The following is a 22,986-nucleotide window of genomic DNA, read 5'->3' as shown; positions in this document are numbered from 1 at the left end:
ATTATTATTATTATTATTATTATTATTATTATTATTATTATTATTATTATTATTATTATTTAGTTTCAGAGCGGAAGTGGGGAACTATGAGTCTATACGATTATTGCTCTATAGTGTCAGAAATGGCGGCCGACGGTCCACGTGACCTGAAGGGATGGAGGGGGTTCGGCTTGCTGTGGCCCCGCCCCTCCTTGGCCCCGCCCCCGTTAGGAAAGGGAAGCAAGAGAGCGGCGCGCGCGTGGGTGTCCGGACCTCGCCTCAGCCGACCATGACGCCCAGCGGGGATATAATGGGGGCAGCCGAAGACCTTGCCGATCAGGTAACACTCCCCCCCTCTCAGGAAAAGTGGTACGGTCTGGGCCGGCGGCGCGGCTGGACTGAATGAGCCTCGTGCTGGGGGGGACTGTACCATGGCGCTCGAGGGGGGGAGAGGGAGGTACCATTGGACGTATTCCTCCCCTTTCCTCCGCCTTCTGAGCGCGGGAAGGATGGCAGGGCGGGATGTACCATTCGGGGGGCGGGGAGGGGCTTTTTGTGAATGAGGATTTCTCTTCCTGATTTTGTAGAGAGGGCTGAAAAATCCCCTCCAAAAGCCTCCACGCCTTTAGGCTGCAAAATGTCTGTCTTAAAAGGGGGCAGTGCTAGGAATAGGAGGTTTAAAGCCTCTCTGGATGCCAAAATGGAAGGAGAAAAGGCATTGGGCATCAATGGGTGTTTGTGGTTGTGTGCCTTCAAGACTTATGGAGACCCTTTGAGGCTGAGAGAGTGTGACTCGCCCAAGGGGAACCTACCATGGGTTTTCTTGGTAAAGAGGCTGAGAGAGTGTGACTCGCCCAAGGACACCCAGTGTTTTTCAATGGCCAAGCCTGGATTCGAACCCTGGTCTCCAATGTTCAAACCACTGCACCACGCTGGCTCTCTCTCATCGGTGGATACGGTTTACCATTTATTAGTTAGCATTGTATAAGGCAGGTGTGGCGTAGTGGTTTGTGACTTTGACTATGACTCTGGAGACTGGGGTTCGAATCCCTGCTCAGCCGTGGAAAGCCACTGGGTGGCCTTAGGTGAGCCACACTCTCTCAGCCTCAGAAGATGACAATACCAAAACCCCTCTGAACAAGCCTTGCCAAGAAAACCCCTTAGGGTCGTCATAAGGTGGGAACGAGTTGGAGGCACACAACAACAACAAATGGCACCTGTGACCCACCAGATCTTGTTGGACTGCCATACCCATCAGCCCCAGACAGCAGTATTGTCTGTAGTTGGGGAAATGGGAATTGCAGACCCTAAAGTGCAAAGACATGCCCATCCCCACTGCTCTTCCCATCTCCTTTTGTGTCATGTCTCTTTAGATTATTAGTGTGAAGGTAAGGAACTGTCTAATTAACAACCTGTAAGCAGCCCTGAGAGCCTTTGTGGCGGAAGAGCAGGGTAGAAATACTCCAAATAATTAAGTAACACTGAATACTAAAGTTAGGGGCATCCAGGCTATTGTATTTCCCGTCACCATGTACGGATGTGAGAGCTGGACAGTGAATAAGCGGACAAGAAGAAAACTCATTTGAGATGTGGTGAAGGGGAAATGTGCTGAAGATACTGTTGACGGCCAAGAAGCAGTCTGATCAGATATCCTTCTTTTCCAGGAAATGTCGCACATTTCAACCTTCTGAACAGGAGGGAATTTCAAAATGTCCCCCATTTGAGCATGACTAAACACACTTCAGAAATTATCCACTTTGAGACTGCTCTAACCCTCCTGGATCAATGCTATGGGATTCTGGGAACTGTCGTTTTGTGAGACATTTAGTCTTCTCTGTCACAGAGCTCTGGTGTCAAATAAACTACAATTCCCAGGATTCCCTAGCACTGAGCCAGGGCAGTTAAAGTACTGCAGTCTCAAACAGGATTATTTCTACAGTATGTTTTGGATCTAAGGAGCATGGAAGAAAGTGCAAAGGCAGGCTTGCTGATGAACATAAAACAAAAATGATGACCACGGAAGACCTACATATATTCAAATTAGAAAACAAGGAAATTGAAATAATTTAAAGACTTCTCATATCTGGGATCAAACTGCTCAGAACAGATATGGAGAAGGCTAGGAATGGGAAAGGTAGCCATGAAGGAACTAGAGAAGATCCTACAGAGTATAGATATACAACTGAATGTTAGCATAAGAGTCATCCAAGCCATTGCAGTCCCTGTTACCATGAACGGATGTGAAGTAAGTGGACAAGAAGAAAATCAACTCTTTTGAGATGTGGTGCTGGAGAAGAGTGCTGAGGATACTGTGGATGGTCAAAAAGACAAACAAATGGGTGCTTGAACAGGTCAGCCTCAAAGTGTACCTGGAAGACAAGATGATCACACTGAGGCTGTCGTTCTTTGGCCACATCATGTGAAGGCATGAATCATTAGAAAAGACAATAACGCTAGGAAAGGTTGAGGGTAGTAGAAACAGAAGAAGACCTCATGCCAGATGGATAGACTCAATCAGGGAAGGTATAGGCTTGAGCCTGTAGGATGGTGATACCCTAATTCTCCAAATGTTTTTGACTTCAGCTCCCAGAATTCCTGACTGTTGTCCAAACTGGATGGGGCTTCTGGGAATTGAAGTCCAAAACACATGGCGGACCAAAGTTTGGGACTCACTGCCATAAGACTGAAACACAGAGGTTGAGGACAATGTCTTGGAGGTGTCTCATCCACAGGGTCACCGTGAGTCGAGATTGACTCAATCTCAACTCAAAGGCAACAACAGTTAACAACAACAAAGTTCCAACAATATACAGAGAATCACAGGTCCTCCCCACTGTGCCTTGGTGTGCTTAATGAACATTTCCCCAGTCATATCCAGGGGTAGCCATGTTGGCTATATAGCAAAGTACAGTAGCATCCAAAATCTACAAAACAGTGATACCTTTATTGGGTCAACCAAAATGCACATTATATATGTTGCAAGTTTTCAAAGCTTGGCCATTTCGACCATAATTGTGAAAGATAAAATAATAATAATCATTTGCATTCCTATCTCCAAATATTATAAGTTGGCAGGGTGGATGGCTAAGAGAATGCCAGCTTGACCACAGTTATCCATTGAGTCCATACCGGCACAAATCAGATGTGAATCAGGGACTTTATGGTTTATAGGTTACTCCAGGGGTACTGAGACATTTTACCCTTGGCAGCCCCTCTTTACATTTACATGCAGATGTTGCATCCCCTCTCCAACTTAGTATATGACTGAAACAATTTTGTTCATTTAGTATGCATATTTTCATTCACACATTCTTGTGTATTCGTATTTTAACATTTGATAAGGAAACAGCAACATTCAAATTAGAATAGTTTTATTTAAGTAAAATCAATGTTTAACACAACACATGTATAAATTTTACACATAAAAAAAGTTTGAGAAGAGGAGGAGAAGGGATTAAGGCCTCCAAGTCTTGCAACCCCAGAGTGACCAGATGTCCTAACTGTAAAGGAGAACAAGACATCGTAAAAGGAAGGACAAGCCCATGGCAAAATAAAAGCTGAAAACGCTCATATAAATGTAAATTCCTGCTTCTTAGTTATGCTCAAACTGAAGGAGATTTCGAAATTCCTCCTGGATAGAAGGCTGAAATGGAAGGTGTGTCCTGGAAAAAGAGGATGTCTGGCCACTATGGTGACTTTTTTCCAGCACTGGAGGAATAGCCTGTGGCTTCGTGCTGAGGAAAGAAATGAAGAGTTTTTGTGAGTGATGCAGAATTCATTCCCCTGTAGGCATCTTGTTTCAGTGCGCAGTGAAGCTCAGTGTGGGAGAGTCACTATTGTAGGTTCAGTACTAAAAAAAAAATGAGATAGCTTCTCTTCCCTGGTTCTGTAATGGTCCTCATGTTGGGTTGCAATGAGGTTTTGATGGCTAGGGCTGATGAAATTTGTAATGTAGCAACATATAAAGGACCAAACAATTGTTTTGTTGTTGTTGTTAACCCCCCTTGAGTCAATCATGACCATGGATGAAACATCTCCAGACTCCCTATCCTCCACACCCCCCATGACCTCTTTAACAGAGTCCATGCATCTGACATGTGTTCTTCCTCTCTTTCGACTTCCTTCCACCTTTCCTAGCATTATTGTTTTGTTCCAATGAGTCGAGCCTTCTCATGATGTGTCTGAAGTACGACAGCCTCAATTTTATCATCTTGGCTTCCAGGGAGATTTCAGGATTGATCTGCTCCAGGACCCATTTGTTTGTCTTTAACACATTTGTTATCCCTGACTTAAAATCTGCAGTCTATCTTGAGCATGCAAAAAACCATTATTTTATTTATCAGTAGTCTTCAGTGAATCTTATATGTTACGAGTGCCATAAGGGACTTGGTGCTACAAGTTTGAGGTTATGCTGTGCCAGTACTCTGTGATACTGGTTCCTCTATACAGGTATCACTGGTACTGAGTCTAGCTGTGTAGCAGCAGTTCAGGAGTTTCACCACTGCGGTGGTGATGTGTGAGTAGACCCCACTACGTAAAGTATAGGAGACCATTTTATATATAAAATGATACTGAGTGTTCTGTATTTACATAGAAAATACCTATTACCCATTTCCATGCTTGCAGATATAGTGGGATTAAGATCTTAAAGCAGTGCCAAGCAAAGCATGACTCTCCCTTATCTGAAATGTTTGGGATCAGAAGTGTTTTGGATTCTGGATTTTTTCAGATTTTGGAATATTTGCATATGTACATAAATTTCCTTGGAGGTGAGACAGAGATTTAAATACAAACTTCTTTATGTTTTATATCCACCTTATACAAATAGCCTGAATGTAAATGGATACAATAATTTTAATAATGTTATCCATGAAACAAAGTTTGTGTACATTGAAATTGTGGCATCATATCGATGCTTGAAAAGTTTTGGATTTTGGAGAGAGCATTTTAGATTTTCAGACTGGGGTTGCTCAGCCTATATCTGTTTTATGTCAACAAGGTGGTCACAGTCCCTCCACTTTAATATTGAATGAAAGGCTGCATTTCTTATATATGTGGTCTTATTGTAAAATGACAATTCTTTGCCATCAGGTGTATTTTAAAAGAATCATGAGAGAAATCCTTTTTTTAAAAAAAAATCCTTTTATTTATCATGAAACATAGTTACCATCCAGTAACCACATACACCATCTATATAAATATCTAAATTTTAATTATTGTATACATTAAAAAGTAGAATAAAGTAAAATCATAATCTATAACGAAAGAGATTATTTGTTGATGTACACATCATCACAAAATATCTTCAAACTGAGACAGTCGTTCTCTGAATCATTTGGTAAAGATAGCAATCATGTAGTCTAGGAGAGATCCTTTAGTCAGCAAGAAGTAAAAAGTATGTTACTTCCTTCCTTGATTGTTATCTGGTAACTTCCTTTCTTTTCAATGGCAATCACAGCATTTTGTGTGAAGGAACAGAAAGCAAAGTTAGATGTGCTCATTCAGGAACAAAAAATCCCCAAATACACAGCTGGGTAATGCCATAATTGAGATCAACCAGAATTCTGGGAAAGAGTGCATAGTTTTCTGGCATTTTGATTATCCTAATAAAGGTATGGCTTAATTTGCATGTTTTTCAAGAATCTAATTTTCAGTCATGAAAATAAGATGACAAAGTATATAGTGTGGAAGGTGATATTATGCACATATATTTGAAGTTTGGTTACACTGAATTCATTGTGGCATATTGTCTTGGACTGCAGCCTTGCTGCCCTTTCCAAAGCATAACCAATTATCTGTTTGTCTTAACTTCTAGATAAGGTATTGCCATAATTGTAATAATTATTTCTGAATTAATCAGCTACAAATGCTGGTTTACAAATGTAATTCCTTGCACTGGAATAGTCCACTGGAATGGCTGGCTGACTTAAATTGTTTTAATATAGTTAATAGTTTAATTCTATTTTAATTTTGACCTTTGGTATTTTTTAACTATATTGCAATCATTCTAATTTATTGAAAATATCCCCCCCCCCCCCAAAAAAAAAAAATCCAAAAGGAAAACCTTGATTTTGCCATTTTATATCAGGAACATCATTGTACTACCCCATTGTCTATACTGGGGCTTGAGTAGCCATGGATTTTGTAGTGGTGATCTAACTGAAGACAGTTTAAAATTAAATAAAACATACAAAAGTTGAAATAACTAAAGCATCCCCCATATAGAAGCCTCCTTAACACAATTATTTATTTAAAATCTGCTTAAATAAAAAGGTCTTTGCCTGCCAGTGAAAGGAAAGCAGGAAGGGGGCCAGCCTAACCTTTAGTGGAAAGGAGTTCCAGAGGCTGGAAACAGCTACCAAGTAGTCTCTCCTTCATGTCCTCACAAAGCAAAACTCCGATTGCAGCAGAACCCAGAGAAAGCCTTCCTCTGTGGATTCCAGGACTCTTACAGGTTCATATGGGGAGATACGGTCTTTCAGAAAGTCTGGACCTGAGCCAAGGTCCCACTGTAATAGTAATAATAATAATAATAATAATATAAGCACAGATGACTAGGAAGCCAACATTGTGGACATCAGTGAGGCCAGGTTCTGGTGTTGTGAGTTAACCTGTGGACCAAGGGTTGGGTTTGGGGTGAAACAGACCACCCCGAAGGGGCTTGCTGCTTTCCCTTTCAGTGTGGATTGGGGCCGTGGCAACCACATTCCCCAGCCCCAATCCAGCATTTTTCTAGGCCAAAAAGAAGCAACAAAATGCTTGAGGGTGGCATAAGGGCATGCATCCAAACGCCATGCCACCCCCCAAACAGGTGCTTACTGCCGGTCTGTACAGCCTCTTACTCATGTGTCCTGATGTTCACATGAAAGTAACACCTGATGTGGCTCTCAGAATAGTGAACTTAGACTGTCACTAGAGTAAAGAAATGGAAGATGGCTTTAAGACATGCTGGCGGCGTGCGCCATATAATTGCACCACTGGAGTGCCTTGAAGCTGCCTACATTAAACGGCTAGAGTGGCTTCAGGACATGTGGTGTATAAACTCTGCGCTTTGAAGCTGCCCGGACAGTGGCACAAAAGAGCCGTCTCCTTCAGCCCTTAGTCTCAAAGGTGCTACAAGATCCCTTTGCATACTGTTTTTCCAGACCAACATGGCACTGTCTTTGAATTTTATTAAAATCATTAAAATGAAATCATGTTTATCTGAGGCACCACATAAATCTAATTGACTGACTAAATTCTGTGACCTATTGCTAAAGAGTGGAGACTGCGGTCATCCCAGAATCTAAATGAGTAGGTTGTGGTGTAGGGTAGGCTCTTTAACAACCCTAACAACCCTTAGAGAAATATAATGAAGGAAACAGAACATCTGTCCCGCCCCCACAAAAAAAAAAAAACAACCCAAAACCCTGGAAGACCACAGAATTGTGCTTCTATGCTGACCACTTTGTATCAGGAGATTAATGTTTGGGACTAGGTGAAGGATTTTTTTAATAGTGAAGGACAGTCCTGTTTGTTTTCTTAAAGGATCCAGTGGTAGTGGTAGTTTGAACATGTTGTATTGGATCATTTCCAACGCATTCTCTGAGAGTGAAAGAAAGGTAAGAAATTAGGATTCAGTGCACTATAGCAGGAGTGTATACAGTGGAGATGAGAAGAACAGCTACTATCTGAGCCAGAAGCACTATTATAAAGTATGTGTTGGGTGGAGTAGTTCTCTTGAAGGCAATTGATGGTACAAAGATACTTTACCATGTGTGGTGATCAATAGTACATAGATGCTGTACCATCTATTCCTCTTCTATGGGAAAGAAGTAGTTTTGAAGCCTTACATCTGGGCTGTGAAACCTGTAACCTTCAGTTGTTCTTGAGCTCCATCTCCCATCATCAAAAGCCAGTGGGCAAAAATATTGGCAGTTGTAGTCCAGCCTCTAGAGATCCATGTTCCTCGTTCTTTTCATTGCCTAAAAAAATCAGTGGCGTGAGTATAGAGGTTGTGTGACTTGGAAAAGAAACCCACATACTGTATATGGGAATTTCTCTGCTGCACCTTCAAACTCATATCAGTTTCGAAACATACCTGTGTCACGGGGCTTGTAGCCTACAGCCTGACCCAGAGTCTTGCTAAGTCAACACATTCAGTGATGAAGGTAAGGAAAAACAACAATTGTACATTACAGCACAAGGTAAAATTGCAGAACTTGATTTAGCACTGTTGAGCTGATTGATACCTTTGCAAAGCATGTGCTCAGCTTTTTGACTTTTAACAGGAACCTGCAGGTTAACCATTCCTTCCGCACAGATTCATTTCCTTGGTCTGAACATATGCTACAGTGCACTTAAAAGTTAACTTGACATCTAGAAATAATGGTTTTTATGTGTGTTATGTTGCTTACTCCTTAGAGAAACCTCCTTCAGGCTCTTAAAATATTCTGATATGCCTGGTTTACTCCATAGAGATAGCTTCTTCAGGCTCTTAAAATGTTCTGCTATGCCTGGTTTGACATCTGATCAGATGTTCTCAGTGAGCCCCTGTGTAGCATATTTAACACCTCTGTAAGTGCTGCTCTTTCTTGCCAACTTTTTTTATTCTAAAGAGTTTATTTTGGCATCTTGGATCAGAAGTGCAAGCAGATTAAAATAAGACTCACTGTATTGAAGAGAAAGAGCATATAGAATCTCTGGGTTTTTCTTTTGTTGCATGAAGCTGGAAGTGTAAGGTTTCTTGAGGGACAATTCAGAATTTTTGAGGAAGGAGGGAGTGGTTCTTTGGCTGAAGAGAGAATTACAAGCTCCTGGTTTGTGTGGCTTCTGAGTAATAAGCAGGAAGGCTACAGAAATCCTGATCTCTGTTAATCCAGTTACCTGTCAAGTACATTTACAATGCCCAGAGATATTTAAAGGAAATAAAAACGGTATGCAGGGTTGCTTCATACATTATTGGTACCATCTGAAGAATATGTAGTAAAGTTAGTAAGAAAATGCTGTAGTGTTATGTTTATGCTAAAAATCCTGTATTAATTATATTTATGTTGAAAAGGGGGGTGTCTATTATACTTACGTTCATTTCACGTTCAACTTTACATTACTACCCTAAAACCTTTGCGGGAATGGAGGTGAATAATCCATCCACGAGTTTACTCTTTTTTCTTTTGTTGGTCCAGTTTTGAACCTAAGAGAGAAGGAAACAGCTGCATGGGTTTCCCATCCAGCCCCCCACCCACCCACCCACTTAAAGGCAGGAAATAAATACAAATAAATACATATATGCAGGGAAAATGTAGGAAACAAAATGTTTCTTGGGTGCCTTGGTAAAAGAGGTAAAGAGCAAGGGGGTATGCTCTGTGGAAGGAGCTGAACTAAATCCCAGTCAAGCATTTTAACAATGAAATGATGGCTGTACTCTCAATAGAAAAGAAATATCAATCTTATTCTCAAAAGAGAGACCTACACCTACTGCCATCCCCAGTTTCAATGGTACAGTCCCCTCTTCACAGAGGGCTGAGCCTCAAAAGGGTGATGGAGAATATGTAGATAATTGTTGCATTGATAAGTGGGCAAGCAATAAGTTACATCCTAAAAGTGTCAGCAACATTAAGGATAGAAAGGAGACAGGAGGGTTAATGCTACCCTGGAGGAAAGGGTTTGGTGGGCAGGCTGTTGTGGAGAAATGTGGATGAAGATGCTACAGTAAAGATGGCATAGAAGAAGGTTGTAAAGGGGAGCATAGCATATAAGACATTCCCCCCCATACTGTTCCTGGGAAAATACTGTAAAAGTGCACCAACTGATCATGGTATTGTACATTTGGACTTAATTCATAGATTCATAGAATCATAGAGTTGGAAGAGACCACAAGGGCCATCCATTCCAACCCCCTGCCATGTAGGAACTCACAATCAAAGCACTCCCGACAGATGGCCATCCAGCCTCTGTTTAAAAAACCCCAAAGAAGGAGATTCTGAGGAAGTGTGTTTCACTGTCGAACAGCTCTTACTGTCAGGAAGTTCCTCCTAATGTTGAGGTGGAATCTCTTTCCCTCTATTTTGAATCCATTGCTCTGTATTCTATTTTCTGGAGCAGCAGAAAACAAACTTGCTCCCTCCTCAGTGTGACACCCCTTCAAATACTTATACAGGGCTATCACATCACCTCTTAACCTTCTCTTCTCCAGGCTAAACAGACCCAGCTCCCTAAGCCTCTTCTCATAGGGTATGGTTCCAGGCCCTTCACCATTTTGGTTGCCCTCCTCTGGACACGCTTGTGTAAACTGTAATTAATGTAATTACTACCAATACATCAAAGCCCGATCTAGCCCACCATTCTGTTTCCTAAGTGCTCACCCAGATTTTTGTGGAAGTCCACACACGGGGCATGAGTACAACAACATTGTCTGCCTTGTGTTTTGCAGCATTCAGAAGCCTCTGATTTTGGAGGTAATATATAGTCACTGTGGCTAGAAGCCAATAGTAGTCTTATGCTCCATGGAGGATTGAGGCAAACATTGCTGATGCATATCATGTCATTGTATTTGGGAAGCTATTATTGTTTTAAACTAGACAAAAACAACCAGACACACTCTGCGAAGCCAGAGGCAAGTGCCTTTGAAAGTGTTGACACTGTTATGGAGAATGGAAAGTTAAACGGCCTGATCTTAATCTAGATCACATTTTTATTCCATCGTTTTAAGGAGACACTCTAGAAGGGACATTGAGCTTCTTCAGAGGAAAGTGAGGAGGAGGGGAATAAAGAGAATTCTTTGGGATTAACTACATATTCCCCACATATGTATTAGATTAAGCATTTCTTTCACCTTGAACAGCAGTTTGTTTGTTGCTGCTTTGTCTCCCAGTTCAAGAAGGATACCTAAATCCAGTTACTAATTCCATCTGAAGAAATTGATGTAATAGGATGTCCGTGCGTCTCATTTTACCATTCAGGAGTTGATTCTGTAGTCTAATTAGTTGGGATTAGCATTCCAGTTTAGGTAACAGTGACTAGCAACAGCATCTTGGCTGTGGCAAGTAATTCCCTAGTTCATTTTTCTACTTTTTTTGTTGGAATGAGTGGCTAAAGCTGAGTTCTAGGAGTAATCTATTCTGGTTGTTAACATGGGTTTATCATACTTCAAGATTCTGTTTATGCATTTATAAACTGGACAGGTACAACTGTCTTCTAGTTGTCATGTATATCAAAGCTTCTGCTGGACAACAAAAGTACACAAAGTTGACCTGGCCAAAGTTGGCATTAAATTTTGGGTTTGCAGTCATTCTGGGGCATCGTTCTCTGACACTGTCCTCTTTTCTTTCTAGTTCTTGCGTGTGACAAAGCACTACCTACCTCACCTGGCCCACCTCTGTCTGATCAGCACATTCTTGGAGGATGGCATCAGGATGTGGTTTCAGTGGAATGAGCAGCGGGACTACATCAACATGTCCTGGGGAAGTGGCATACTCTTAGCCACACTTTTTGTGCTTATCAACATGTGCGGGCAGCTAGGTAAGAGCTCCTCTTTCACTAGTTAGGAAGAAGAAACCTAACATGAATTGGCATTTTGTGTATATCTTCCTGCAGAATATGTTCTCATACAGATATTGCTTTTCTTTCTACAATTGTCTTGTCTAAAGGCATAATTCAAAATATAAACTAGACCCTTCTTCCCTGTAGCTGACATGCTTTAGTAGTGCCAGTGAAAGCGAACAGCAGGAAGCTGCAAGATGTAGGGTAATCACAGCTGAAAAATACCAGCTCCTTAAATGAATGGGTTTTCTGTCTTTTGGGGCTGAATTCAAAAGATTAGAAAATCTGTTTAAGCAGATTGAGAATGTTTATATGGCCCATCTGCTTTATCAGAGTCAACTTCTGCCTTGTCTGTTCATTCAGTATGTATTGGTTTACTGTTCTGTTTATTGTTGATTTAACAGAAAAGAAATATGATACAAAAGCTTATGACAACACAGTTGTCAAAAGTAAGAATGAAATAATGGATTATTTTGCATCCAAGAGGAAAAGATTTCATAAAATGTTATAAAACCTTTTATCTTTGAAATCAAATACAGAAAGCAATCAATCCACCTGAAATCCATATTAAATCAGGCAGAGTTTAATTTCTCTAATGTCTGATGAAATGAAATGTATGCTGTAAACTAATGTCCCCACAGTAACACAAATATATGAATCTTTGCAGTACTACAAGTAGGTATAAACACATCTGTCAGCTTAGGACAAGAATTACATGTTATGTAGAAGACAGAAAAACTGAGTCAGGCTAACTTAAAGAATATGCATTTTGTACTCTTTTTCAATTTTGGAAATATTTTTTCCTTTACATAAAGCATTTTTGGCACCCTTTAAAAACATATGCATGTTATGCACTTTTTCAACTTTTTCTTTTATCAACATCGTTCTGATTTGTGTTCAGATCAGGAAGTACAGACTTGGCAAGTTCACATTAAAATATGAACCAAACAAATTTCTCCCTGTCCATTCCCATGTAAATGTACTCTATGCTAATGAAGCAGTATATCTGAACTTTTTGCCAGGTAACCAATCAGTGGCATGTCTCATGTGAGAGGCTGTATAGTGTAGCAGTGGCATGCTGGACATGAACCTGGGATTAGATTTCTATTCCAAATAAAGGTCATAGAGTGGTCTTTCCCAGTTGGTCTCTTTCACTTTCCTCAGTTAACTGACTCTACAACCAGCTAATCTGGTGTAATGTGTAGGTTCTTAAATTGTGATCTTGGAGCTCCATTCATATGGTTGAGAATATTTTACTTGGCCCTTCATTTGGATTGATGTTCAATTTTGTCATCTTTAAGATATTTTGGAGGCTTTATGAGGAACAATTTAGGGAACTGGGTACTGTATATTTAACTTGGAGAAGAGAAGACTAAGAGGTGACATGATAGCTGTCTTTAAATATCTGAAGTGATGCCTTGTACAAGATGGGACAAACTTGTTTGCTGTTGCTCCTGAGACTGGAATACAACTCAGTGGATTCAAATGACAAAAAAAGACATTTCACTTAAACATTAGAAAGAACTTTTATTGTAACAACTATTTGTAAGAGCTATTTGACAGTGAAATTGATTGCCTTAGATTCAGAGGGTGATGGGCTCTCCATCTTTAGAGGTCTTTAAACAGAGAATGGATGGGCACCTTTCAAGAGTGCTTTTGTTGTATATTCCTGCATAACTAGGTCCCTGGGGCTTGTCATTTACATGAAACGGATTTGGTTTTAATTCTGACTATGGTGGTGCTAGAGGGGAGAAATGATTATTAAGTAGTGGATTGAGATCTTCTCCAATTTTCAAGTGCTTGATGGAAAAGAGAAAGTTGTGGAGGGCATAGCTGACCACCAGTCATGGGAGCAGCCTAGAGGGAGAGCGAGCTTGATCCTTATTTTGATTAATAAACCTAGGTTTAGGAAATCAGGTATGCCTATTACTTCCAAAAATGGAGGCCTTGTGGTACCAGATGTGGAACTATATTTTGCACCTTGTCAGTTGAAACAGGTATCTCAATGCATTTGACAAGACACTTCCATTAGTTGCAGGGACGTAGCCAGGATTTTGGGAAGGGGGGGTCCAGACTAAGTGCCACCATTATAATGGGGCCTGAGCGTGGCGGCGCAGCGGCACACACCATTCATTGTATCGAATGGAAGGGGGGAGGTCCAGACCCCACAGAGCCCACCACCCACCCACCCCCGGCTACGACCCTGCTAGTTGGGTGAAAACAGAGATTCAAAGTGATTTCTCAGTGGAATTTAATTTATTTTTTAAGAAGTCCACAGGGGCAGAAATCAGAGAGATTAAAGGGTCATTGTTATGATCATCAATCACTATTTGAAAAAAAAGTGGAAACATGGTGTCACCAGAACCCTTATCCATATGCCCTTTTCTTTTACATCTGCTATTTTATAACCCAGGTGAATTCCAACAATTCTAAAAATGGAAAGAGGTTATATATACCATAGGTAAAGGTAAAAGTAGTCCCTTGACATGAATGTCTAGTCATAACTGACTGTAGGGGGCAGTGCTCATCTCCGATTCTAAGCTGAAGAGCCAGCATTGTGACTGCTCTGGTGGTCATGTGGCCAGCATGACTGCACCAAATGCTAACTTCCCAACAAAGTGGTACCTATCTATCAACTTGCATTTGCATGCTTTCAAGCTGTTAGGTTGGCAGAAGCTGGGACTAGTGACAGGAGCTCACCCCATCATGCAGCACTCAGGCATCAAACTGCCAGCCTTCTGATCTTCTGATCATCAGAACTGGTGTCTTAAGCACTAAGCCACTGCATCCCCTGATATATACACCATAGTGCAGGAGTTATTCTGAAGTGGAAAACCTAAAACAATAAATGAACAGAGTACAGACTGAAACCATTGACAGATAGCTGGCTTCATCTCTACCAAGTGTCTTCCTTTGCATCCAAACTGCTGATCAGAGATAAAACTCAAGCTTTCTAACATTTGAAAAAAAGTTATGAATATTCTGGATAACAATTTAAGGAACAAACTTCAATCCTTTATAATTGCTTGATTGAATATACTTATGGTAGGGAACATAAGTCCAGAGCAGGCTGAGAATCAGATTTAGAAATCACAGTGTTGGAAAGAGATTGGACTGTGATGTGGTAGTCTCCGGCCTTCAAATCTCACTCTGCATTGTCCTTGTAGAATGCCCTAAAATTGTACATAAATAATATTACAGCTCTATTGAAGTGGCAAGAAGAAAGCCATCCAGTCTAACCCCATTGCCAAGGAGGCGTAAGCAGTCAAAGCACCCCTGACAGATGGCTATCCAGCCTCTGGTTAAAAACCTCCAATGAAGGAAAATCTACCACACTCTGAGGGAGCATCTTTCACTGTTGAACAGCTCTTACTATCAGGAAGTTCTTCGTAATGTTGAGGTAGAATCTTGTTTCCTGTAGTTTGCATACATTGCTCTGGGTCTTATTTCTCTGGAGCATTAGGGGAAAAACCTTGCTCTGTCTTCAGTATGACATCCTTTCAGATACTAAAAAAGGGCTATCACATAATAAATTTATTTTAGCATAATATTCTAAAAGAGATTGCATCTGTCACCAAGCAAAATATAAAGTAATGTCCTGGTATTCTACTCTCCATTTATTCTAGAGAAAATAAGCACTTGAAACATAAAAGCCTGGTTGCATTTTTTATTACACCTGATCATATGGAGATTGTCAGATGTTAGAAAACTGGGGCGGGGGGCATTATCATTAGATATTTGATGGGAAAGAATTTGGGATATGTGGCTCCTAGGCTGCATCTGCACTGCAGAAACAATCCGGTTTGACACAATTTTAACTGCTATGGTTCCAAGCTATGAAATTCTGGGAATTTTAGTTCGTTGTGGCACCAGAGCCATCTGACAGAGAAGGTTAAATGTCTCACAAAATATTCACCCCAACCTCCCATTTTCTCTCCCTTCCAACAGCTTCTTACTTTTATTATACAACTAATAAATTAAACAGCATACAAGTTCATGACATCACAAAGACCTCTGGAGAACCTCTCAGTATTGGATCTGTTCATGCGGGAGAAGGTGGTTGTACCACCATAGGAGGAATATGCATTCAGATTACTTTACTTTTTTTAAAAAAGAAAAACGCTTCATACACTTTCATTTTATTTATTTATTTACTTAATTTATATGCCATCTATCTCCCAGGCTAAACCCAAAGTGGCTTCCACAATGCATAAAAAATGTTTCCAAAACGTTCAAAACAAAAAACACATTAAAACACTTTAAAGCTGATTTAAAAACATACAAAAGTTAAAAACAGATAAAACATACATCTACCTTTAAAAAAAATTCAGTGCTTAAACGTTAAAAAGCTTGCTTAAATAAGAATGGTTTAAAGCTGCTTCTGGCCAGGTATAGCAAAGGACTGTGTGGAAGATAGCCTGTGTGTTCTTTTTCCCTGCTGCATTTCTTTTGTTGACACTAATGCATCCTCTTTTCTCTGTTTTAGCTGGATGTGTGCTTGTCCTAGCCAGAAAATTTGTTCCATACGCGTGCTTTGGCTTATTTGGAATCATCTTCATGCAGGTGAGCTGAAAGGGACAGGTCTTTATCCCAGAGTGGGAAGACACCCATTATCTGTTACAAGAAATTGTATGCTTTAGGGGATGAGGATCACACTTTACATTCCAGGGAAATAAAATGTTAGTGTTTTAGAATCAAAGAATCCTAGAGTCGGAAGAGACCACATGGACCATCCAGTCCAACCCCATTCTGCCATGCAGGAACTCTCAATCAAAGCATCCCCGACAGGTGGCCATCCAGCTTCTGTTTAAAGACCTCTAAGTTTAACTATTACGATGTTGTAGGACAAATGTTCCAATAGTTTTCCATGTAACCTTATGACCTTAGTATTCAACCATAGCTGGGACTTTCACCACAGATTTTAACTGAAAAGGTAATAAGAAACCATACATTATTTAATGCAAAATGACATCATGTTAAAAATTATAAATGATAACAGTGTATGTCCTCATTGTCAACAGCAGTAAATAAAAATACTGTATCTTAATTATAAATTCAAATTTTGAATTATCAATTTAAATTACCATTTGACCAGTTTCTGGGCTGCTTTAGTTGGCCCACCATTCCCCAAAAGATGAGGTATTATTCTACTTTCCTGATGAGTCTCTTGATACTCCTCTTTTTGTAAAAAGAGTCTTTTGATATCCGAAAGCCTAGCAGATGTATTGTGGTATATACCTTCATGGATTCTTTATCTAGCCCACTGCCCTTCAGATATCTTAGGCAACAAGTCCAATCATGCCCAACTTGCACAGCCAGTGATCTTGCCATCTTGATACAGTGGGGCTTGTAGTCTAACATGTGTGAGGGGCACCATGCTGGGGAAGACTGGATTAGAGCTCACTTTATTAGACACATTTTTTTTCATTCTTATCAATAAAATATTCCAAAACCTAAAAAAGATTAGTAAACCGTAGGGCTATTATGCAAAAGATTCCTATAGACGTACTGCCTTTCTCTGCAAAGCCTAAAAGTAGATATGCAAGGAAAGAAGAACATTTAAAAAGAACAACATAATTAGTGGTGATGGCCCAATGTGGAAAACATGAGAAATGCCAATAATTGTTTATGTGAAGGAATCACTCTGTTCCTATCTTGTATACTTTTGAGCTCTGCTTAGATTTGGGAAATGTCTCTTGTTGCCTATGGTATTCCATTTTATTAGTTTCTGACACAATTATTTACAAACCTCTTGTCTCAGATTTTGTCTGTGAGTGTGTAGAAACAGGATAACAGTTCATGCCCTAATAATGTGGGATCTTCTGTCATAATATAAATCTTTACAATTCTTGTTATTTTTATGGAGTAGACTAACATGGATACTTCTCTGGAATTTATCATGCATTGATGGTAATTTATTGCACAGCAGTATTGAGAATCTTCTAGAAAGAAGTGTGCGGGAGTGACAGTCAAGAATCTGTTCTCCCTACCACCACCAAAGGAAAGTTGTTCCTATCCTAAAGCTGTTCTCCAGGAATTCTCAAGAGCCATTAAAACTACTGTCAAGAAAGTACAGTAGCTTCCAACCCAGATGCTGAAGACTAAGTATTTTTGGCATATAGTCACTATCTTTTGTGTTTGTTTGTTTTCAGACAATTGCCTATAGTATCTTATGGGATCTCAAGTTTTTAATGCGGTGAGTGAACAGCATAATAAGTGTTCTGTTCTAACTCTGCTGAAGAAACATGACAGGATGTTTAGATATTCTCTGTCTTTAGTAAGGGGGGTTTCATATACTCAGGGATACCTATAAAAGAGAACATTATTTGTGTGCCAAAGAGAAGAGCCCTCTTGACCAGCCTGAATTGGGAAAGACTACTTAGGTACAGAAATTACATTTGTCCCAGGTTCATGACTACAGGTCAGTGAATCACATACTTAGTAATGCAATGCACTGTGGTGTTACTATAGACCTTTCTGCCCCTGATGACTTCTGCCTTGATGACAGAAGATCCCCTCCATAGGCATCATCTATCTATGTCTCTGCCTTTTTCACTTGGAACATAAGCATTCATGTTGCCAGTTGTCCCTACAAAATGGGTGGGGTGTGTGCCATTAGCATTTCTTGTAGGAAAATGAAAAATACATACACTGCAGCTGATCTTCAGCTTAAAAAAAAACTTTTATTGAGTTGATGTATGTTCAAAGAAGTGCTGCCCAGACTACCTGAAGGGAAACTGGCAATTATTTCTTCCAACGTGCCAGTGACCAGCGCCATATTTGTTTCCCATTAGCTACATTTTTTTCTTAGCTATAAACTCTCCAGGGACCAGTAGCCAATGGCTTGGGCCTAGGAACTGGTCCAGGAACCATCACTTTGAGTAGCACTGGTTTAAAATTGAATAATACGTTAATATTATACAGTATAATTTTGTCTATGACCAAAGGGACATGTACAGAACAAACATAGCATAATGTAACAAAACCTGTCATAACCTAAGATCCAAATATGGAATCAACTTTGTAACAAGGTAAGTTCTTTAGTGAAGAGAGCCATCCAGGTGTGGATGTTTGAGCATTGGACTATGATTCTGCAGACCAGGGCTTGAATCATTGGTCAGCCAGGGAAACCCATTGGGTGACCTTGGTCCAGTTACACTCTCCCAGCCTCAGCAAAGGCAAACCCCATCTGAACAAATCTTGCCAAGAAAACCCCATGATAGGTTCATGTTAGGGTTGTCATAAGTCATGAAAACTTGAAGGTGCACAACAACAACAACGTCTTAGTGATGATTCAGTCTCAGTTCATTTGTCCTTTTCTGTCCTTACAGGCTGAGTCTGGAGGTTATTGATTCATTGTCTTTCTCTAGTTCATTCTTCTACAAAGGATGCTGATACTAATGTCACTTTAAATGCCACTGAACCACATCTTCCATCTTCCCAGAATCTTTTGTAGTCTGAAGGTGCTGACCTTCTTCAGCTGCCTCTACTTAAATGCTTGGTAGGTAGTAAAAGGTTTCCATCATAGAAAATAATACAAGAAGAGGACCTTGTTCCTCACAGCAAAGATGCTATCCCAGATTCACTTGCCATATTCCATGAGTGACTCATATGCATCCCACAAGTTACATCAGCAGCAGGTGTTGTTTACTTCCACATTGGGAATAGAAGAAGCTCTGTAAGTTTAAATCAGGGGTCAGGCTGCATATGTACTGTATTATGAACTTGTCCTATGGACTTGGTTTGTAATAAACTAGATGAAAAGTCACTGCTAAATAAACAAACTGCCATTCTTTAGGCATTTTTTTAAGCCAGAAGATCAATGTACTTGTAGTATGCAGCACTAGGGAGAGCTTACATATATAAGCAGGCACAGAATGTTCAAATCCAGAGCCAGTAGATGTTAAATTTATTCTTAGGGACTTGAAATATTTGTAATTCAGAGTTTAAAGAGAAATAAAATATTTCTTTGAAGATCCATATAGGAATGACAAGAATATTTGAAAAATCTTCAAAAAGAAAAATGAAAGGATTGCAAATATGTTTCTCGAGTGTCAAGAAACTTTGACAAGAAAAATCCTGACCTGATGGGAATCTTTGCAGTACAGGACTACTACTGTGCAGAATTCGGTGATTGTTTGGTGTTTCCTATCCAGAAAACTATGCAGAATTACTGTTTCCTATGCAAAACCCCCCAGTATTTTCTGCATAGAAAACAGTATTTTTTGTACAGATGTACTTTCTGTGCAGAAATATTGTTTGCTATGCAGGAGATACTGTTGTTAGGACCTGTTTTGTACAAAATTCCTGGTTGTTTTGTGTATGAAACAATATTTTCTGTGTGGAGAATGGGATTATGTGTGCAAAAATGCTATTTTCAATGTGAAAACACAACATGCAAATTTTGTGCAGAGTAATTCCCCATTTGTGAAGAGTGTTTGAAAACTATACTGTTTTTGAAAACTCTTTTGCAGAAGACCTTCTCTTCGCTATGCAAATTTCTAAAATTACTCATTGCTCCGTTCAGGAAGAAAATTAGCAAAAAAATTAAATCTTTATATCTGCATCCCCATGGAGATATGGTTCTTAGCTGCATTGTTTACATGGGCTATGAAAGTCAAATGCCCATTTTTCTGCTGTAGCCTGTGGCCTGGAGGTGGTCCCTCTATCTTTCTTTCTGTTTGAGGTCAGGTTGTTAGAGAACTTGTTGTCTAGTTCACACACAAGTACACATACCAGATAAGATGAATTATCTTTGCTGATTCTGTGCATGGAGACCTAAGTGCTACCATGTCCATGTCAAGCAGCCCAGGCTCATCATATGTTCAGGATAGAAATGCCTATCACAGCAGTTAGGAAAATAAATATTCTGGAGGTGAAGAGGCAATAGAACATGTGTTGGGAATCTCAGGTTCTGGGACTGAATTTAGTTCTCCTGCTGTTGTAATTTGGCCTTCTTAGATTCTCCAGATGGCTATATCCTTCCCCATGACATTATCAACTGGTGACCTCCAAGGCTTTATATGTTTTTGTCTAAACAGCTGAAGAATTTTCCTACAGCTTAGTTACTAGTTGTTGTTGGGTGTCTCCAAGTCATTTCTGACTTACAATGACCCTGTCGTGTGATTTTCTTGGGAAGATTTGTTCAGAGTGGGTTTGCCATTGCTTTCCCCTGAAGCTGAGAGCATGTGACTTGCCCAGGGTCACTCAGTGGGTTTCATGGCCAAGCAGGGAATCAAACCCTGTATGTAGTCTAGCACTCAAACCACTATGTCACGCAGGCTCTTACTTACTCGTAGTAAAAGCCATATCCTAAAATATGTGGGTTTTGGACCTATTTTTTTGCCTTGCCTATCTTATAGTAAAAGCATGTGGAGCCATAGTTCCCTTCCCCTCAATAATAGTCTGAGGAGAAGTGTGGATGCAGCTGTAGCTCTGTTACAGAATGTGTCATTAGATACTTCTATTCTGTACTTCAGTGGTGTCCTGTATCAATCCCTCATGCAAATTTCCCTTCCCTGCAGGAATCTGGCCCTTGGTGGTGGTCTGCTTCTCCTACTTGCAGAATCTCGTTCTGAGGGGAAGTCTATGTTTGCTGGAGTCCCCACTATGGATGACATCTCACCGCGACAGTACATGCAGCTTGGTGGCCGGTTGCTCCTTGTCCTCATGTTCATGACACTCTTGCACTTTGAAATTGGTGCTTTCACTGTGAGTAGTGTCTTAGTTTGGTTTCTTCTGCTTGAAGAATGGGATGGTTTCCTTTGGAAACAAGTACACGTGCACTTAGAGCAAGCTTATATCAGCCTCATCACAGGATAGTGAGGATAGCAAATCAGCCAGATCTTTAAGGTTTAAGATAGACTCCTGGCCAGTAAAGCAAAGCTGCCCACAGTAGCTGTTTGCTTGAGCTGCTGCAGCTCTGGTACTTGCAAAGATTTGGGACTGCTAGACTTACTTCGTATCAGATTTCTCCCCCTGTCCACAAGTATTTTGCTAACTGTCCTTTGATCTATCCTCATAGTCAGTCCACATTTCTTTCTAAAAACCATAGCAGACACACACTTTGCTATGTGTATACAATTTCACATCTTTAGGATTCATTTAAAAAAAACACACCACATTCCTAGTCCTTATAATTGTAAAAGTGGGCTTTGAAACACCTAGGCAATGTGTGGTGAAATCTCAGAGGCCTGAGGCAGGGCTGACTATGCTACCAAAATGTTCAGAGATGTTGCACAGCACTTGGCCTAATCTTATAATAGCAACAGGGCCAAAATAGATCATGCCAGCCAATCAGATGCATTATGTTTACATAATATTCAAGGCAGGACATATCTTTGATGCAGATATGATCTTGTTGCATATATTCGGGACTAAAGATTCAAGAGCAGGGGTGTAGTTATGGGGGGAGGCAAAATTAGGACATTGATTCCCCCAAAATTATTCCCTTAACAAATGTTTAATTCAGCAGCAATAAATTTCTGACATTACATTAGAAATACAGTTTACGTATCCAAAGAAAAGAGACAGGCAAAATTAGTAGGGAAAAAGAAACACAGCAAATAGGAGAGTTCTAGGTATGAATGCTATTCCATGTCACACTCTGCAGTGCTAGAAATTTGTGGACTGAAGGAAAACTTCATTTAGTGAGGTAGAATACTTTTTTGTGGACATTGCCTTCATTTTGCCCTCATTGCTACACTTCAATCTATACAGTCGTCCCTTCTCTTATGCGGGGATCCATTCCCCCCTCCTGTGTAAGGGAAAAAACGCGGATGCTCAAATGAATTGGGCTCATGCCCGCGGCGGTGTGGCAGTGGCGCATGGGGTGCACGCCGCGGGAACACATACCATTGTTTTCTTCTGGCGCACGACTTCTTTCCTTCCGGCGTGGGTGCACTGTATTTTAGATCAGTTTTAAGCTTGGAGTAAGCTAGCTTTAAAAGAAGGAGTTGCATTAAGTTGCTGTATCAATGTTTCCAGATTTTCCAGGACATCTTTGGCATGGCGCTCATCATTTTGGTAGCTGTTGGTTTCAAGACCAAGCTCGCTGCTCTGACCCTTGTCATCTGGCTCTTCATCATCAACCTGATCCAGAATGCCTTCTGGAGCATCCCCACCTACAGGCCCCTTCACGACTTCCTCAAATACGACTTTTTCCAGACTATGTCTGTCATAGGTGGCTTGCTGCTTGTTGTGGCATTGGGACCTGGAGGGGTTTCCATGGATGAGCATAAGAAGAAGTGGTGAAAATGGACTGTGAACAGGGTTCAGAGTGGGTTTGGGAGGGAAGGATTGGGAGGGAAAAAAGGGGGTGGGGGTGGGGCAGGGATAAACTACAGCTTTTATAAACCCGGGTAGAATTTTATTCTCCTTTGATTCTCTTAATGGTTATCATAGTTCACGGTTGCCTTATCAGGGTGGGAGAGCCTTTGCTTTCTATCCTGTTTGAGACATGTAAATTAAAGCCGAATTATATACATA

At 40.4% G+C, this 22,986-nt stretch overlaps 1 protein-coding gene across 1 annotated transcript; it reads left to right on the top strand.

Moving 5' to 3' along the window:
- Positions 1–193: 193 nt before the first annotated feature.
- On the top strand, positions 194–22,986 carry LOC121922879 (surfeit locus protein 4-like). The gene is made up of 6 exons (XM_042452804.1): positions 194–319; positions 11,292–11,478; positions 15,986–16,062; positions 17,652–17,695; positions 21,024–21,210; positions 22,486–22,986. Exons 1-6 carry the CDS (start codon positions 269–271, stop codon positions 22,750–22,752), a joined length of 813 nt encoding a protein of 270 aa, XP_042308738.1. The 5' UTR covers positions 194–268; the 3' UTR covers positions 22,753–22,986.

This window comes from Sceloporus undulatus, chromosome 2 (genome assembly GCF_019175285.1).
Source record: "Sceloporus undulatus isolate JIND9_A2432 ecotype Alabama chromosome 2, SceUnd_v1.1, whole genome shotgun sequence".
Taxonomy (NCBI): domain Eukaryota; kingdom Metazoa; phylum Chordata; class Lepidosauria; order Squamata; family Phrynosomatidae; genus Sceloporus; species Sceloporus undulatus.
Note: the sequence above shows the minus strand (reverse complement) of the source record. Positions and strands in the feature narration are given on the sequence as shown.

Bases quoted from the DNA above. Each gene is read 5' to 3' on its own strand.
- LOC121922879 (XM_042452804.1), top strand. From the start codon at position 269: ATGACGCCCAGCGGGGATATAATGGGGGCAGCCGAAGACCTTGCCGAT. The intron at 16,063-17,651 runs GTGAGCTGAAAG...GTTTGTTTTCAG, and splicing joins TTGGAATCATCTTCATGCAG to ACAATTGCCTATAGTATCTT. The intron at 17,696-21,023 runs GTGAGTGAACAG...CCTTCCCTGCAG, and splicing joins GATCTCAAGTTTTTAATGCG to GAATCTGGCCCTTGGTGGTG.